General features: G+C 40.7%; 1 protein-coding gene across 6 annotated transcripts in view; it reads right to left on the bottom strand.

Moving 5' to 3' along the window:
- The window catches only part of prr5b (proline rich 5b (renal)), a 106,752-nt gene that overhangs the window by 42,036 nt on the left and 46,396 nt on the right, over positions 1-18,320 (bottom strand). For all 6 annotated transcript variants that reach the window (XM_048548559.2, XM_048548556.2, XM_048548563.2 and 3 more), the window contains 2 exons: positions 9,795-9,852; positions 5,086-5,177 (listed from right to left, as the gene is read on the bottom strand). In XM_048548559.2, the coding sequence (XP_048404516.2) occupies positions 5,086-5,177; positions 9,795-9,852 (150 nt within the window). The remainder of the gene's footprint in view (positions 1-5,085; positions 5,178-9,794; positions 9,853-18,320) is intronic.

The following is an 18,320-nucleotide window of genomic DNA, read 5'->3' as shown; positions in this document are numbered from 1 at the left end:
GAATGTTGTGTTGACTTTCTTATTGTGAAGACAGGAGAATATGCTGGTCAGGGCACACCATGATAGCACACATTCCCACTTACGACATGTAGCAAGGTGCAAGTTGGGGTTCATTAGTCTGATCAGTAACTGAAAACTCATGGAAAGAAAATCAAGTGAAGTCTGTAAAAATATCGACAAACCCCTCCACATATCTGCTGGCCTGAGAGCCGATCTAAATGAACCGTGAAGATTCCAGGGCTTTTTGAGGGGAATCTCTGCTTCCCAACACTGCTTGATTTTCTGGTACCAACAAATAGTCCAAAAATCTAGTCTAATGCTCAAGAGACATATTTAATACAACCATCACATTGAAACAAAATTAAATTTGTTGAATAAATTTGGAATACAAAATTTGTCTCGCTGATAGTTTCACGGAACTACCATCAATTGCTATAAAAGACCATTTGTTTCACTAATGTTACTCAGGACAAGCCTGTGTAACCTCGTCTTTCCCAAATGTGACTCTAGACCCACAACAAGGTAGATGGATGTTTACTGCACTTCTTGTCTAGCAAATTACTCAAGCTCTACAGGAAAAAGTCATAAGAACTGCAGTGACTCAAGGTGGTAGCTGGGGATTAGGGACAGTAAATAAGTGTTAGCCAACCTATTGACAACCACATACCCTCAATGATGTTTTTTTAAGAAAGAATGTAAGATTTCCTTTCTCCTGGATTTTTTACCCTACTGCCTCATTCCAGACACAAACACAAGCAGCTCAAACTTACTGTGATGCATCTTGAATGCGAATGTTATTTTTCGTGGCAAATATTGTTTCAAAACTGCTATCCTGTTTCAACGCTTTAGCATTGTCAGTGTGGGAAACCTAAAAACAGTTGTGGAGTGGTACTGCAAAGCGGGATGTTAATCAGCCCACAGAGGTGTTGACTCTTTTAAAGAATGGTCCAGCCATTGCTGAAAGAAAGCCATTTTGTCTTGCACTCATCAGGACAATTCACAAGAAATATTAAAGCAAAGAGAAAACAACATTTACAATGTAACAGATAGACAGTCCTTATCGGTTGGCCAATAGACTCTGATTGGGAGAAGAGATGGCTGTAGAATGTAACAGATAATGCTGATACCTGAACATTAACTGCCAAGCTTTATTTGAATTTTAAATAAGACATGGAGACTTTGATTGGTTCATTTCTAAGCCTTGACCAGAAAATGGCTGACATCATTTTGTGGCACTGAAACAGGCGCAGCACTGCATAGCACACTCTCTCCTAAAGAAAAACAGGGACTTGTATTTTATTATATGTCGCTTCCATGTGCCATTCTGTAACCCCATTATAAATTGTCTGCCATAATAATTACTTGCACACTCAGGATTAAGTAGCAAATGCTGTCCAATTGCAAAAAGCACTTACAATGTTATACAGTATGTTGTGAGCACTGCATGCATGGGTTAGCTGGGTATGGTCAGTACCTTGCTTGTTCTGAATAGATGAGGGGCTAAGCTGTTTGACATGACCAGCCAACCTTCGTGACGTACTTCCTGCATACCTACCTGAATTTCACACACCATATTGTTCACACATGGACGCAGGACTCATTTCCGGCTCCACGGCAGCATCCTGTTATCATGAACTTAGTTTGTGTTGCTGCTGAACAACAGCAGTGTAAAACAGCATAAACCTGTTGTTTAAACCTTTGACATGGTGCAATAGGAGGTAGATCGCTCACATTTCAGGACCAAACGTAATGACTGTAGGTCCATTCATGATTTTACTTGTACTCAACAGCATTTGATGTTGTGTATCAAGTGCGCTAAGGGCAGTCTATGAATAATGGCCACCTTGATCAGCTTGGCAGATTGTATTAAACAGCATATCCTTTCAGCTTTTCACAGCAAGCGAGGTACCATCCAGACTGCACCTGTAAAACTCACAACAGTGCTCAGCATTAAATATGACACTACAATTGGACAATGTTTTCTATATAATACCAATTGTGCAAAGAATTACTCACTGATAACCAATTTTGGTGTAGTTGCAGTGAAGCTACTTATTAAAACATACGGCCTTGTTCTTTTCTCAGGGAAATACCTTGATCAGAGTCAACTTACCATGTTTAAAATGTAAGCACATTTTGGCAGTTAACAGTCAGTCATCATTAATGGGTGCAGTTTAGATGGCAACTCCTCTACCAGAGGCCAATCTATCACCACTTTCCTATCATACATTAAAAATGCTGTTTTCCTTTTACTTTGGGATTTCTTGTGAATTGACCTGATGAGTGTTTTGCTTAAACATGTCCTTTTTCAGCAATACTCAAATTCTACATTATCAAATCGACAGCCTTGTCTCTTCTTCAACTCAATAACCCCACTTTATGTTGAAAAAGTCCTTACCCAATCGCATTTTGAAGACTCCTACCTAATCTATATCCTTCACCTTAAATAGCTCTACATACAAAATTTCAACAAATCATTGCATTAAAAACTTTCCTTATTTCACTGCTGGTCCTTTACCGTTGAAAAATAAAGTGAAAAGAAAAAGGCACCTGATTTTGGAGGCAAGAAACAAAAGGGGTTAACTCACTCAAATAGCAAGAACTGCAGATGTTGGAGTCAGACACAACATTGCGTGGAGCTGGAGGAACACAGCAAGCCAGGCAGCATCAGAGGAACGGGAAAGTCGACGTTTCGGGTCGAGATCCTTCTTCAAAAAGGGTCTGGACCTGAAACGTCAGCTTTCCTGCTCCCCTGATGCTGCCTGGCCTGCTGACTTCCTCCAGCTTCAAACAAAGGACGGTACCAGTTTCTGATTACTTAGATAACTGGAGAAGCACATGCTCTGTTCTTGGCAGGTATTAGAAGGACGGCTGCATTTTTGATAGTCCAGAGACATTGGGAGGAGAGCATTCAGCTCTACGGGCCCAATAAAATCTTTCTCCAGCAATCGAGTATTCTGTACAGTGTTGCTGGTTGCAAGGAGTTTTTCACCTCGTCATGTTGATGGGAGAGATTGTGTATGTTGACTAAGAGATAAATGGCCAGTAAATGTAGCCAAACTGACACATTAACCATGAAGGTAACTTACTTAACCTAGTTAGAACAATATAGAAATGAGCAGAACAATAAAAGTAAAACTAGATTCATGGAATACATGAATTTAGGAAAACTTATAAAGGCTCATTAGTAGATTGTGTCTGCAATTGTCTTCTGGTTTACTGAAAATGAAAATCAATCCATAACATAACAATTCTTGGTCTTACAAATGATGCCTACGCTCCATAAAAACAAAATTCTCAAGTAGTCAGATCTGACTCAAAACATTAATTGTTTCCTCTTTCCACAGATGCTGCCAAACCTGCTGAGTTTCTCCAGCATTCTGTGTTTGTTCCATGCTCTATTATGGATGATGTCATTCTTACAGCAATAGCCCATTTCATGATTACTATCAAGGCCAGATAAGACATTTTCCCCCTCCCCGTGACAACTATTTTCAGACAGCAATTCTGAATTTCTTGCACTCTTTGATCTTATTAAAATTAGTTCATTTGCTGCAGTAGCTACCTGCTCAATGTGGTTTGACATTCAAGCACATCTGCCAGCAATTTAGTTTTGTTTTTCATTTCAGAACCAGAATTGTGTTATTTGTTATAGAGTGGTAATCTGCCTCTGTTGAGATGTAACCAGCACTACACTTAGCAGCACAGAATACAATCACCATTGCTCCCTTCTGTTTAAGGGACACAACTTGAAGGCCACAAGAAATAAGAACAGGAGTAGGCTGTTTGGCCCATCAAGTTTCCTCCGCTATTCAATCGGATCATGACTGATTGGACACTCCTCACGACCGATTTCCAGCACTTTCCCCATAACTCTCAACTCCCTTATGGAGCAAGAATCTACCCCAGACTCAAATATACACAAGGACTCTGCCCCCACAGCTCTCACTGGCAAGCAGATCCAAACACTCGGAGTCCTGAGAGAAGAAATTATTCCTCTTTTCCATCTTAAATTGGTGCCACTTCAATCTGAAACTATGCTTTCTGATCCTAGACTCTCCCATGAGGGGAAAATCCTCTCAGCATTTACCCTGGCAAGCCCTTTAAGAATCTTATACGTTTCAATGAGATGGTCTCCAATCTATACAGTGTCAAATATTTCCTTATAAGACAATCCATTCTTATGAGGGATTACCCTAGTGAACAGTGTCTGAACTGTCTTCAACAAAATGACACCTCTCCTTAAACAAGGGGACCAAAACAGCTCTCACTACTGCCTTAGCAGTCTCATCAGCATCTTGTACAGTTGCATCCCCCTTGAAATAAGGGCTAGCATTCCATTCACCTTCCTGATTACCTGCTGCACCTAAGGGAGAATGGTGGCTCAGTGGTTAGCACTGATGCCTCACAGCACCAGGAACCCAGGTTCAATCCCACCCTCAGGTGACTGTCTGTACGGAGTTTGCACACCCTCCTTACCTCTGCCTGGGTTTCCTCCTACAGTCCAAAGGTGTGCAGGTTAGGTGGTTTGGCCAAACTAAATTGTCCGTAGTGTCTAGTGATGTGCAGGCTAGGTGGATTAGCCACGGGAAAAGCAGGGTTACAGGGATAGCATTAGGGAGTGGGTCTGGGTGGGATGCCCTTCGAAGGATCGGTCTGGACTCAATGGACCAAATGGTCTGCTTCCACACTATAGCGATTTTAGGTTCCATCTGTGTGCTAGCTTTCTGCGTTTTGTGCGCAAGTACCCCTCACATCTCTTTGTGTTGCAGCTTTCTGCAGTTTTTCTCCATTTACATAATACTGCTCTTCTGTTCTCTCTTCCGAATAGAACAAGTGTACATTTTCTCAGATAATACTCTATTTGCCAACTTTTTGTCCACTTACCGAACATATCAATATTTCCTCTGTAAGCTGTTTGTATCATTCTCTCAACCTGCCTTTCCATATGTGTCATCCACAAATTTGCCTACAGTACCCTCACTTTAACAAACTCAATACACAAAATTGACAACACTATTCCACTCTCTTCTAAAACAGGGGAGGAAAGGATATTTTATTACAAAGATGTACAAATTAACCTACCTGGACAGGGCAAAATATTGCCTGGAGCATAGGAAGGATGTCACAAAAGAAAAAGTCCCAAATTTCAGCCACTGTGTCAAGCAATTTCTGTCCTACATATTAACAAAAAAAACATAATCTAAGAAACAGAAAGGATTACAAGTATAAAAAGTCTCTCATTGTTAATCATTTCTTTTGGCTTTAACTCACTGCTGATGTGGTGCCATAGTACCTTGGTTAGTACAACCTGTGAATAGGTTACATAGGAAATGTACCCATTCAGTAGTGTTTAGTACTCATAACTGTGAACTACAAGGATGATCTATAAGCATTTTCACGGACACTGCATTTTGATAAACATGCTAAATGATAATATTTATCAACGGCATTTAACTACCAATGTAAATTTTATCCAGTTGCTGACATATGATCATTTACATAGGAACACTGAGAATCCAGCAACAGAACGTGGCCAATCAGCCCTTCGAGCCTGCTCCATAATTTAATCTGATCACAGATGATCATCCAGCTCATTTCCCTGTTCCTGCTTCCACCTCGTACCCTTTGATCCCTTTAGCCCCAAGAACTGTATCTACAGCAAAGTTCGTTTTAACCAGTACCCTATGAACTGCCACTCTCAATAAACTGGTAGAAATTATATACTATACCTCAATTACTGGACATTTACTGTCTGATGACAAACTCCGCAATTTCTTAATGGTCACTTCAGGTGCAAGTGAGAAGGCTCTCTGCTCACAAGTTTTATTTAACGCAAAGATATCTTATTATTTAAATGATTTAAGCACAAATAAAGTATAACAGTAACGTGTATAGCCCCTGTATTATATTTCTAATATAAAGTGTGTGTTTCTACATTGATTATGTGAATCTCTTGATTAACTGGAATATTTGATTAAGCCCCAATACTCTCCTGGTCCTATAGGTGCTGATTAATAAAAGATTTGCTGTATCTCCTTCCCAAAAACATACAACGTTTTGGCCTCAACTACTGACAACAGCAGAGAATTCTACAGGCTCACCACTCTGGATGAAGAAATTTCTCCTCAACTCAGTCCTAAACAGTCTGGTAAACCTTCATTACCTTCTTCCAGAACCAGAACTTGCTCCCACAAATAAGACCAAAAGTGCACAATTTTCCAGATATGGTCTTACCAAGGCCAAATACAATTGCAGCAAGACATCCCTACTCCTGTATTGGAATCCTCTTGCTATGAAGGCCAACAGGCCATTGCCATCTTCACCATCTCTCGCATTTGTATGCTCACTTTCAGTGACCAATATACTAGGACACCTCCAGTCCCATTGCAGGTCCTCCTTTCCTAATCTATCACCACTCAGATAATAACCAGCTTTCCTGTTTTAGCTACTGAAGTAGATAACCTCACATTTAATCCACATTGTACTGCATCTGCCATGTATCTACCCACTTACTTGATTTGTCTAAATCCCAGTGAAACATCTTCACATCCTCCTGGAATTGTTCCAGAATCTATACAATTTTGGAAGATGACCACTAATGTATCTGCTATTTCTAGCAGCCACTCTGGATGAAGGTTATCAGGCCCTAGGGCTTTATTTGGCTTTAATCCCATTGGTTTCCGCAACGCCATTTCCCTGCTAACATTAACTTATTTTAGTTCCAACTTCCCCATTAGGCCTTGTATCCACCCATATTTTTGAGATGTTATTTGTGTCTTCCTTTGAAAAGATCGAACTAGAGTGTGCATTTAATCGGGTTACCATCTCTTTATTCCCCATAACAAATTCCTACTTGCTTCAAGGTTTATTCAAATAATCACAAGCAATGTTCAGACTTTTTCAAATACTGGGATACCATCAGATGAACAATGGCCCAAAATTATCAGAAGAATTATATCAAAGAATCTCTCAATTTTTTTTCTCCCAATACATTAAATAGGCAGAAAACACAACTCACTGAGTTGCAATGATATCTTTATGTTCTGCTGCATCTTTCCTCGTGCCTTGGTTCTGATTCACCCAGCTAATACAGTAACTGATGGACAATGTTGTGTAGGACATGGCTTTCAGAGACTATGTGGTGTAACAGCTCAAGTTGTAGCATCATGAACTCTTCAACAAACAACTCAGTGAAGAGGGGAAAAGGGGAATGAAGCTAGCAGCACCAGACCTATACCATGCAGCTCTCACTCCCAGTCAATTATACAGAAATTGCTGGAGAAACTCAACAGGTCCAGCAGCATCTATGGTGAGAAAGCAGAGTTAACATTTTGCATTCAGTGACACTTCCACAGAACTGACGGTAGCTAGAAAAGGGTGGTATATGTGTTTTGAAGTCATCGGGTGGGGTACGCATTAGGTGGCCAGACCTGCTGAGTTTCCCCAGCAATTTCTGAGTTTGTTTCAGATTTACAGCACCCACAGTTTTTTTTGTGCTTTTTTAAATCTCGAGAAAAAGACTGTGATCAGTCTTGTTTTTGTGATGGAAGGATGGGGTGGTCTATTAGTGGCAATTTGAGTTGTTTATATTAGCTGTGGTGAGGTTAAACAGCCATTTGAAAGTATCGAACTTTAACATCACTGAAAAGAGAGATGCTAGAACACCAAATTTCAAACAATCAGAGCAAATGACACAATGAATGAAAGACTACAAATTGGTTGGTGAGCCATTCCTGATTGGCTGAGGCATTGCCATAGAAAAAGCAACAGGGGACTACTGATTTTCCAAACTCCTAACTAATTTTAAAAAAAGGCACAAGACTTGAATATATTCCTTGTTTGCAGAGGAGTTCATGCTTTTGAATGCATGCTTCCAGCAGCAGCGTAAGGAGTCAATAACGAGCTTGATGGATCATCTTGAATTGGTTATTAGGGTCGGTGTTACTACATGCATGATCGTTTAACACGTGTTGCCCAATCACAGAATCATGTAGCACACTTCTCTGGTTGTTTTAAGTGGCATGGAACAGACTGTATTTAATCAGACCCCATCGGCAAAAACCCAAAACTAAACATTACTATTAAATGTGATTCTATGATCAGGGAGCATTTTTTGAACACTTCGATGTAATCAAAAATAAACTTCACAAAGAACTCATTTCAGGTAATTAATCAAGCTTAAATCATGGCTTATGCATCAAGTTGCCAACTAATCAGCAACTTTTTTTCTCCAAAAAGTGTAAATAGTCGTGACAGTATGACAGTTGGCTTTCTTGTATTTAATCTGATCAAACAAGCCTGAAAAACTTGACAGCGGGTCTCTCTTCTCAGCAATATTAAAGGTTAAATTGTCTATGTATATTGTTATCAAATTAATGTTTTTGTCAACAGTGATCTTTATGTGTTCAATTTCAGCGAAAACAGGAACAGCAGCATTATTCAAGGTAACGTAAACAGAGAAAAATCTTGTTTTGAAGCGTTATGAAGGTCTGAGTAGTTTAACTTTGCAGTGAAGCTTCGGTCCTAATCCTCATTATGCAAAAAAGGACAAAAAATTGAGATGCAAGCAATTTAGACAGCTTTAATAAAGAAGCTCACATTAAAGAAACTCACTTGTTCACTGGTTATTAAAAAAAAGTTTTTTTCTACATACCCAAAGAGCTTCTTTATATTACCAGAGACAGAAGATTGATTTTTACAGCTTCTCAGAGAGAAGCCATGTAATGGTGGGACTGTACAAAACACTGGCTAGGCTACAGCTGGAACTGTGTGCACCCAGCCCTGGCACAGCCACTTTACAGGGGTGACACAATTACTCGAAGAGAGAGAGAGCATAGAGCATGTCGCCAAGGCTTGAAAATTACAGCTATGAGCAAATTGTATCAGAGATAATGGGAACTGCAGATGCTGGAGAATCCAAGATAATAAAGTGTGAAGCTGGATGAACACAGCAGGCCAAGCAGCATCTCGGGAGCACAAAAGCTGACATTTCGGGCCTAGACCCATCATCTGATGAAGGGTCTAGGCCCGAAACGTCAGCTTTTGTGCTCCTGAGATGCTGCTTGGCCTGCTGTGTTCATCCAGCTTCACACTTTATTAGCTATGAGCAAAGTTTGGAGAGGCTTAATGTTGCTTACTTTAGAACGAAAGGGGCTGCAGATTGACTTAATTGATGTGTAGAAAAGCAATGAGAGGGATCTAGATATACAGGACAGCACCATGATCCCAAGTCATTTACTTGGGTGGGTTGGGGGTGCAACAACATAGATTTAAGGCGATTGGCAGAAGGATTAAAACTTGTTAACCGAGGGTGACACGTGCCTGAAATTCACCACTGGGATTGCTGGTGGATGCAGAAACGGTAAAATGTTTGAAAAGATAACCAGTTCTGCACCTGAAGTGCTGTAACCTGAAAGGTTCTAGACCAGGACCAGGAGTTTAGGGGATTAGAATGGATGATCTTTTCTCCTTCTCTTTCTTGACTGGTGTAGACACTTTTTATGTTTCATTCCAGACGGGGGCAGAAGGCCCACATCAAGCCACTCAACTGTCATAAAAAGCTCTGATTCAGCCAAACAGAGATAGACTTCTCCCCAACTTTTCCATTTTATTTTTGGGGGGGGGGGGTGTGTGCAGGGTTGGTGTCACTGCTTCTATGTACTATTCAGGCCATAGACAAGCACCGGGTTGCATAACAGGTTAATTTCAGAATCGGTCACAGCACACCACAATTCTAGAGTTGATGCCAGCACGAAACACAAAAATTGTTAGAAGAAAAGCCATCTTCTTACCTTCATAAAACCGAATTTTGTCCCTCAAAATCACCATGCCTTTGGTAAGCAGCTGATTCTACGCAAGGAAACACAAAATGAAATAAAATTCAATACATTTGCAAACACTTGTCAGTACAGTCAGCAAACACTTGGCTGCAAGTGAATTAAATACTGACTGAGAATATCAGGGACAGAATCAAAAATCTAAATCCATTCTGTAGCAAGTGATTTTGTGAATAGGTGCTACGGAATTTTAGACGTGCAACATTCAGATCATTCCAATGTGGATCACAGTTTTAAAGGTGAATAATTATCAGCAACAAAACACAGGATTAAATCAAAATACACACAAAGATAATTTCCCAATTGGTATTAATTTAGAACACAATCTGAACTGTGGAGCACAGGAGCCAGAGACCATTTGATCTATGGTACACTAACAAACCTGAACTTTTGAAGCTCCTGTCTTTAAGTTAAAGCTGTGATCCAAGGATCACTTAAGTTTACACAATGTTAAAATGCACCTCAACTGTTAAATGGTGACAGTAAATTATTAACACAGCTCATAGGATTCTTCATTCAATGAAAAACAAGACTGCATGCACAGCTCTTTATCTGTTATTATGAGGTGATACAGCAGACTGACAAAGGAGCAGCAGGCAGGTTTGTCAGAGGCACTGGGTTAACTACCTCAAAAGGCTGGAAGAGACTATCAATGCCATCTGTACCCTGCTGCTTGTGGCACGGACGTACCTGCCTGTCTCCACGGACAGGACGACAGCTGTCCCGGAGACCCAGGTCCAGCACACTACTCGACATGTGCTAGATAGAGGCACAAGCCTGCACTCCGTCAGTCTAACCAGCAATGCTCGCACCAACTGCAAAGCACCAGTGTTACGAGAGATCTCGACCTTATTCCAGGTGTACCTTCTTCACAGAGACTGGGTGGTGGCAGCAGATACTCAGCAGACGAGGAACCACAAAAAGGCTGCCCAGAAGTCTCCTCTCAGGAGGCTTCAATTGGCTCATCTATCTCCATCCAACTTGGGATCCCATGGCAGGTCAAGCCAAAAAGAGTGAACCTGCATCTAGGCAGGACACTCTTAGCACTCAAGCCACGAACACCCCCAGGGTGAAAGCTCCGAAGACCAACAGACACCACCATAAGGCAGGTTTACTTCACACTAGATATAGACCCAAGTCCAGCACTGAGACATAGCAGGAGGCAGAGAAAAAGGAAAACGATCTGGTGGCATCATCGATGGCACAAGGTGACACTTCATGGTAAATACATCACCCTGTTTGTAAACGTACCTTCAATTTTCATTATTGGCTGTGAGATCAAATGTCACTTTAGCTGCAAATACAAGAATGAAGGTCGAGAAACTAACCATCCTTTCAGCCACATATTGTTTTAAACGTGTCTGAATGATAGCTATCCTCTTCAGTATCAATACCAGCACAAAACTTTGTCAGGATTGAAAGAGGAACCATCAGGTGTTGTGATGGCTTTCACCCATCTTTAACCTTAAACTTAAATTTTAAAACAACATGTAAATCCTAAAAAGATCAAATTGGTAGGCTGCACTTGTAATTGAGATTACACAGAGGGTGCTGGCCTCTTGAGAAAACAAAAGGGACAAAAGTAGCTTCTTTCTAGTTTAATGGAAACTTTTCTAGATCTAGGAATCTCTGAAGGCACTAGGATGAAATTCATCAGGACCGAGAGACTTGTCAACTGGTAACTCAATCAGTTTGTTCAGTGCCACTACCCTCATGATTATCATTTTGCCAAATTCCTCTCTCCCTTTCACCTCTGCATTTAGGGGTATTACTGGATTATTGTGTATATCCTTGAAACTGAAGACTATTTCCTTGTTAACTATTATTTATTCCTCATTCTCACTTTCTAGAGCACCAATTCCCATCCATCTCAGCATCAAGGCACAGTTCAATGAGAACAGCAATTCCACAACCTACCCAATTTTCCACTCAGTACATGGTGCTGCATCTCTGCACATGCCCAATGTCGGGGAATGTATGTGTGCAGCTCTGGACACTCGTGTATGTGCAATTCATAGGAGCACCAGGTGTCAGCAGATACTGTCTTCAGTGATAGACACTGACCTCAGAGGGAGACTGGAAGCACGGACACGAGCTCAATGCTCAGGTAAATTGGCGCTGCTTTCCAAAAGTGGCAGAGCATTCCTGTTTATACACCCCAGTTAAAAACCACTGCTCTACAGAACAAAAACCTTCTACTTACGCTCCTTTCCAAATAAAAATCAGTCAAAACTCTGACTACCCATTTTTGTATCCCTAGCCAGCTTCCTTTCACACCCTAATTTCTTCCTCATGATTAATCTTATAATCATTCACTGTTCTTCACAATTTGACTAATCGTCTGACCTCTCAATCATCCTCTGTACAGTTATATCCTTTCGCCTTAAGTCAGATGCTTTCCCCAACTTTAGTTAACCACACATAACGGATTCTCCCTTTAGAACTTTTTGCTTAACAGTTAGAATATACAGAATAAGTATATTCTGAAATATCCCATGAAAATGTCTGCCTCTGCATCTATATCAAACAATTCCCTAGCTTGGAATGCTAGCTCAGTTTTCATGTTCACTTTGTTGCTCTTACTTCAATTTGAAATATTAGTCTTTGATCCAATCTTCTCCCTTTCACAATGGATGCAAAATTCAATCATATTGTCGGTCATTAATCCTGACAATACCAAATTTAATAAAAACTTCTATAATCATTCCTTAACATCTGCTGGTCCAACAAGTGATAATGTATTAATTCCTCTTCCAGGCTACTGTAGCTAGTCTGAGTTTCCAAGTTATATTTAGATGGGAACGGCAATAATCCTTCATTTATCACACACTTTCAATCTTCCTGTCTGTATGCTTTGTTCCAATTTTGATTATTGTTAGGCAGCCAGAAGATCACACCCGCTACGGACTTCTTTTACCTACTATTTCCCATTTACACCTAAACGCATTCTACATCCTGATCTCCAAAACACATTACTCTTGCACAAATGCCGTCCTTGATTAATGGATCAACCACTCTATCTGTACCTAACTCATTATTTTTCTTGAATGTCATATACCCCTCAATATCCAAGGCTTGTGGTAGTTAGTGACGTTAGCGTAGAGAAATCCCACAATCCAACCATGAGTCCGATTGTAAATTTCAGGTTCCAACTGTGCAGCAGTGAAAAGGTTCTGAATACCAGTCAAACATTACACTATCACATTCAAGAGGGAAAGAGCTGAATTTAATTGCTTTCACCTTTCTTCCCTTCAGTCTCTGACAAAAGAATGTTTTTAACTGATTTTCTTTTATAAAATTGAAAAAGTACATTCAATTTCACCAAGAGATAGTAGGAGCTGCAGATGCTGAAGAATCTGAGGCAACAAGGTGTAGAACTGGATGAACACAGCAGGCCAAGCAGCATCAGAGGAGCTGGAAGGCTGATGTTTCAGGCCTAGGCCCTTCTTCAGAAAATGAAGGGTTCTGAAGGAGGGTCTAGGCATGAAACGTCAGCTTTCCTGCTCCTCTGATGCTGCTTGGCCTGTGTTCATCTAGCCCTACATCTTGATATTTCAGTTTCAACACGTCCTGTTTGTGAAATCCAATTTAAAAATGACCCACACCAAATTCCTGAGGGTTCAAGCACAGAGGATTTATTAATGCATTCAAATTCTGGGGGAATATTTTGCAACAGACATTCAAAGACACACATGCCCAAGAAGTAAAGTTAAGAGGAGGAACAGAAGTTACAAATTGCACAAGGAGGATATTGGCATCAGTTCACACAAGTTAGGCAGGACCAGTAAATCAAACGGGCTGTGGAGAGGTCCTTTGTTGGAGCTCTAGTTGGTGGTGTCAAGGTGGATGTAAACTAGGGATTGGTTCATTTCACAGGCAAAATACCAGATTCTTTCCAGAAATCAGACTTTTGAGAGATTGAGATCAGAGGGAGCCATGAGCCCAGACTCGAGCTGCTGTCTTCACTGCTGAAGTTACAAGCAGACTGACTTTAAAAAGCTGTATAACTAAAGATGCTTCAACCCCAGTATTTTCTGTGATGTGAACAGGGTTTCAGGTTCAGTCATTTTAGTTAAATCGGATGAGTTTAATGTCCTTCATCAAAACCCACTGTTTTCTCTAACAGATAGCTGTAGTTGTTAGCATCATCTCCTGTCTAATGTTTCCCCGATTCCCTTTGTTCAGAGCTGGTGAAGGTAGACATCTCACCTCCTACTCCTCTGTGTTGGTTTAACTGGAATGTTCATACAAATGGCTGGTGTGACATTCTGAAGAGACAAGGGACTGTATGATGATTGCTGGAAACTTGTGAGAAGAACCCAGTACTTTGCATGCAAAATGAACCAAATCACCAGCTTATATCCACCATACTGTCACCAACAATGTGACTGCATCTGAGCTCCACCAAAAGGAACTTCTGTGCACAGCAAACTCTCTCTGTGGGACATGTGACTTACTCAAAGCAAACAACTTGCCCATTTTGTGTTTAATGGGACACAACTGTGGCTGTTACGTGTTTTTTCTTAAAATGTTCACTATTTTATAAACAACCACGCACGCTGTTTTTTTTAAAAATCTGCTTGAGATAGCTTTAGATCTGCTAAAGGGAACTGCCAAAGTAGACTTGGAGAAATTGTTTCCACTTGTGGGACATTCTAGAACCAAAGATCATAATTTTAAGCTAAAGGCTGGCAGAATTAAGACAGAGATGAGGAGGAATTGCTTCTCTCAAAAGGACCAGGAATCTGAAGAATTTTCTATACCAGAGTGCAATGGATGCCAGGACACTGAATAAATTTAAGGAGGACATAGGCAATTTTTAATCAGTAATGGGGCTAAGGGGTTACAGGCCAGGAGGGAGGGGACGACACCAAATTGGGATCAGCCACGATTGTATTAAATGGTGGAGCAGGCTCAATGGCTGATTTATTTACTCTTGCTTCTGTTATGTTTTTAAATTCAGAGGGCAATGCATATTTCTATCAAATCCTCAGGAGACTACTGCTCAAACGGAGACCCATAATCTCTGGTGCAACATTTTCCCAGTTTTAACACACCCCATTACCGGAACCTTGGCTAAGGCGTGGGGTATAATACACAGTGCATGGTGTCCACTTGTGAAACTGCATTGTGCAGATAGAACACTGGTCAAAAAAAACAGGAGAAGGAGAGCAATGGGTCGCAAATCTATTTCTGTTAATGAGGCACCAGCTTATTTTGCTGCTGCTACTACTTCTTCTAATTAGTTCCAATTAATCAGCACATATGTAAAAATTATACACAGTGAAACTAGATTGGAAACATTCATTAGGGAGACTGTGATGCAGCAGACACCAATACAGAGATTACTACAGGCTGCTTACATTTTAACTTGCATTATTAAACAATTAAGATACTGGTGCAGTAAGCTTTAATTCCATCCTCTTTCATCATGATTTTGGATATATGGGACCGATATATAAAATGGACTGAGTGCGTTTAGTTTATTGTTCTCACATGTCCCGAGGAAGTGTGACAAGTGTTGTTTTGTTTGCTATATAGGCAGATCATTCCATGCAAAAATGCATCAGGGTCGCAGAACAGAATGCAGATTAGTGTGTTATAGCCACAGAAAAGGGGGGGGTGGAGAATGGGAGGAGAGGGGGCGAGGTGAATTAACATTTGAGGGGTCTGTTCACAAGTCTGATAACAATGGGGAGCCAGTAATCAAACTTTTATATATTCTGCCCAACAGAACAGTGTGGAAGAGAGTATAACTGGGGTGGTGGGGGAGGTCTTTAATTATATTAGTTACTTTCTTGAGGCAGTGGGGAACTATATTAAGGGGTTTGAGCTATTAATCTGTCGGCTTTTTGGAATCAGCCTGATGCAATTTATAACTGCTTTGGTAGGAGAGGGGAGATGTAATAAAGCGAAGGGTACAATTCTACAGAGGAACATAGGAATATACATGAATTGAAGGTAACAGGCAAGATGGAGAAAGTGGTTAGTAAAGCATTCAGAAACATGACATTTTTAAATAGGGACATTGAGTACACAAGATTTCGGGAGACAGTGATACAGTGGTCCATGGAGCAATAACTCAGCGGCCAACTACTGATCTGGGGACACTTGCTCAAATCCCACCAAGGCAACTAATGGAATTTGTATTTCAATAATAAATCAATCTGGAATTGAAAGCGAGTATCAATTTCATAGTCACTATTGCTATCATCAATTATTGTAAAAACCCATCGGGCTCAGTAATGTCCTTCAGGGGTGGAAGTCTGCCATCGTTCTCTGGCCTGGCCTACACGTTACTCCAGACCCACCACAATGTCATAGATGCAACTGCACTCTGAAATAGCTGAGTAAGCACCTCAGTTCAATAGGGACATGCAACAAATGCTTATCTCCTCAACAAGGCCACATCCCATGAAAGTATAATGGGAATAAAAAACAAAGAATTTACAACGTCCCTACATAAAATAAACATTTCAGCCTCGGCTGGGTATTCTGGACACCATGCCTCGGGGGAACTGGATAGAGATATACAAGATTTGGGAGAACTGCTGCAGGGAAAGAACTTCAGTGACGTGGACAGACTGGAGATGATTCTCAGAGAAGCAGAGATTTGACAGAGATGTTTAAAAATAATGAGGAGTCTGGGCACAGAAGAAATTGAGGTATCATGAGGTAAAACCTTGTGGTTTAATGAGTGGTTAGGATCTGGAGCGCACTGCCAGGCTCTGTGAATAGAAGCAGATTGTTTTCTTCTCTTTTAAAAGGCACAATTCAAAGGAGTGGGACTGGAGGGATTGCTTTTGCAGAGGAAGCACACAAAGGGTCAAATGACTGCTTTCATTGACGTAATCATTCTATGATTCTTGGACATGAAACAATTAAATAATAATCAGGTACCGTGTGCTCCATTGAGAAGAAAGTATTAGACTTGAAAGGCTGAACTAATTGAGTTCTATGTGATCAATTAACACACGTGATCAATTAACACACGTGAGAAAGGAGAACTATAACCCACCTGAAGCATCTTGTAAAGCTTTTATGTTTGGCAGCAGTGTGTATGGACTGTGTTTTTCTGTACAAGTGTTGAGACAATGCAGCACAAAATAGGAGAAAAACATCTGTGATGCCATTGCTTGACTTAAATCCCCTCCATCAGTAACCATGGTTACGTTATAAAGACTGTGCCAATTACTTAACCGCTACAGAAATTAAGACTGTCTGTAAAACTGTTTACAAAGACACCAGTCCTCAATTCAAAAAAAAACAGGTTTAGAAATAAGGGGCATTTTTTTGTGACTGAGTTTAGAAGTGGGCATAAAAACAAGTTGCACTTTTTTCTGAGGAGTGGCCACCTCTTCCAGCCTAACTGCATTCCTCTCGTTCACTACATGTTCACGCACAGGTAAAGTGCCAAATTTTATGGAAGTTCTACCCTCCCCCATCAAGTCCTGCCAGGCTCCAACATCCAGAAAGACAATGAAAGGATAACCAGAAAATACGCCACTCTTCACAACCCAGGAACTTCAAGCAACCACAACTCCTTACATCAAAGGCCAGTCAGAAAGTAGTGCCACACTTCAGTGCCATCTCCTTAGAAATTCTCCTGAAGACTGCACAGGAGGGAATGGAAATTCTTCTCCCTCAACAATAGTAATACAAGGCCACGCTGACTGATGAAAGCAACCTGAATACAGATGGCTACTGAGGTCAGTACCTGCGCATGGCTCAAGAGAACCTGCCTTCAATGTCACAACAAGGTAAATAATTTTTTGTGCTCCGAAGGGTACTCACCATTGTTTACTCAATGCTTCAAGATTCACCCAGGAGGTTGAGTGCCAGACATCTCCATCAAATGTCTTAAGTGTGTTACCTTCATTGTAGCTCCCAATGTAGACTACTGGCACCACAATGGTACTGTTCCTCACATTTGACAGTTTACACTAAAAGCATAAACAGCTACAGCACTCAGCAGCTCATGTACCACTGAGTCACTGTTCTGTCTCTACAACCTGAAATTACACATTAAACAGCTCTTCAAAGACTTGCACAAGTCAAGGGCATAATCACAAAAGCTGGGCATCTGGGTTTGAGTCCCAACGGCTGCCCCGTTCAGGTTTGTTGGCATCATCCAGTGTAGCTGCTTCATTTGGGTAGACCACAAACACCAAATCCTTTAACATCAGAGTGCTTGTTGATCATGAGGTGATCAATGTGAACAGGCTTCATGGTTTTGCAAAAGAATACCTTAGTTATGAAGGACTAATAATAACTAAAGATGTCTGTACTCACCAGAACTTTGGGGAACAAGTTGACTCCACCAGGTACAACTGTCATATACAGTTTGAGTTTGTGAATATAAGCATTTCCTGTTTTTAGCTAAAAAAATTGCACTCAAGAACACAATTCCAGAGGACTGGTATGTTAAAGAGTATACATGGCACATGAATAAATAGGAAACAGGTTCCAAATCATGAAGGG

This window comes from Stegostoma tigrinum, chromosome 18 (assembly GCF_030684315.1).
Source record: "Stegostoma tigrinum isolate sSteTig4 chromosome 18, sSteTig4.hap1, whole genome shotgun sequence".
NCBI lineage: Eukaryota > Metazoa > Chordata > Chondrichthyes > Orectolobiformes > Stegostomatidae > Stegostoma > Stegostoma tigrinum.
This window is presented reverse-complemented; position numbering and strand designations above follow the sequence as displayed.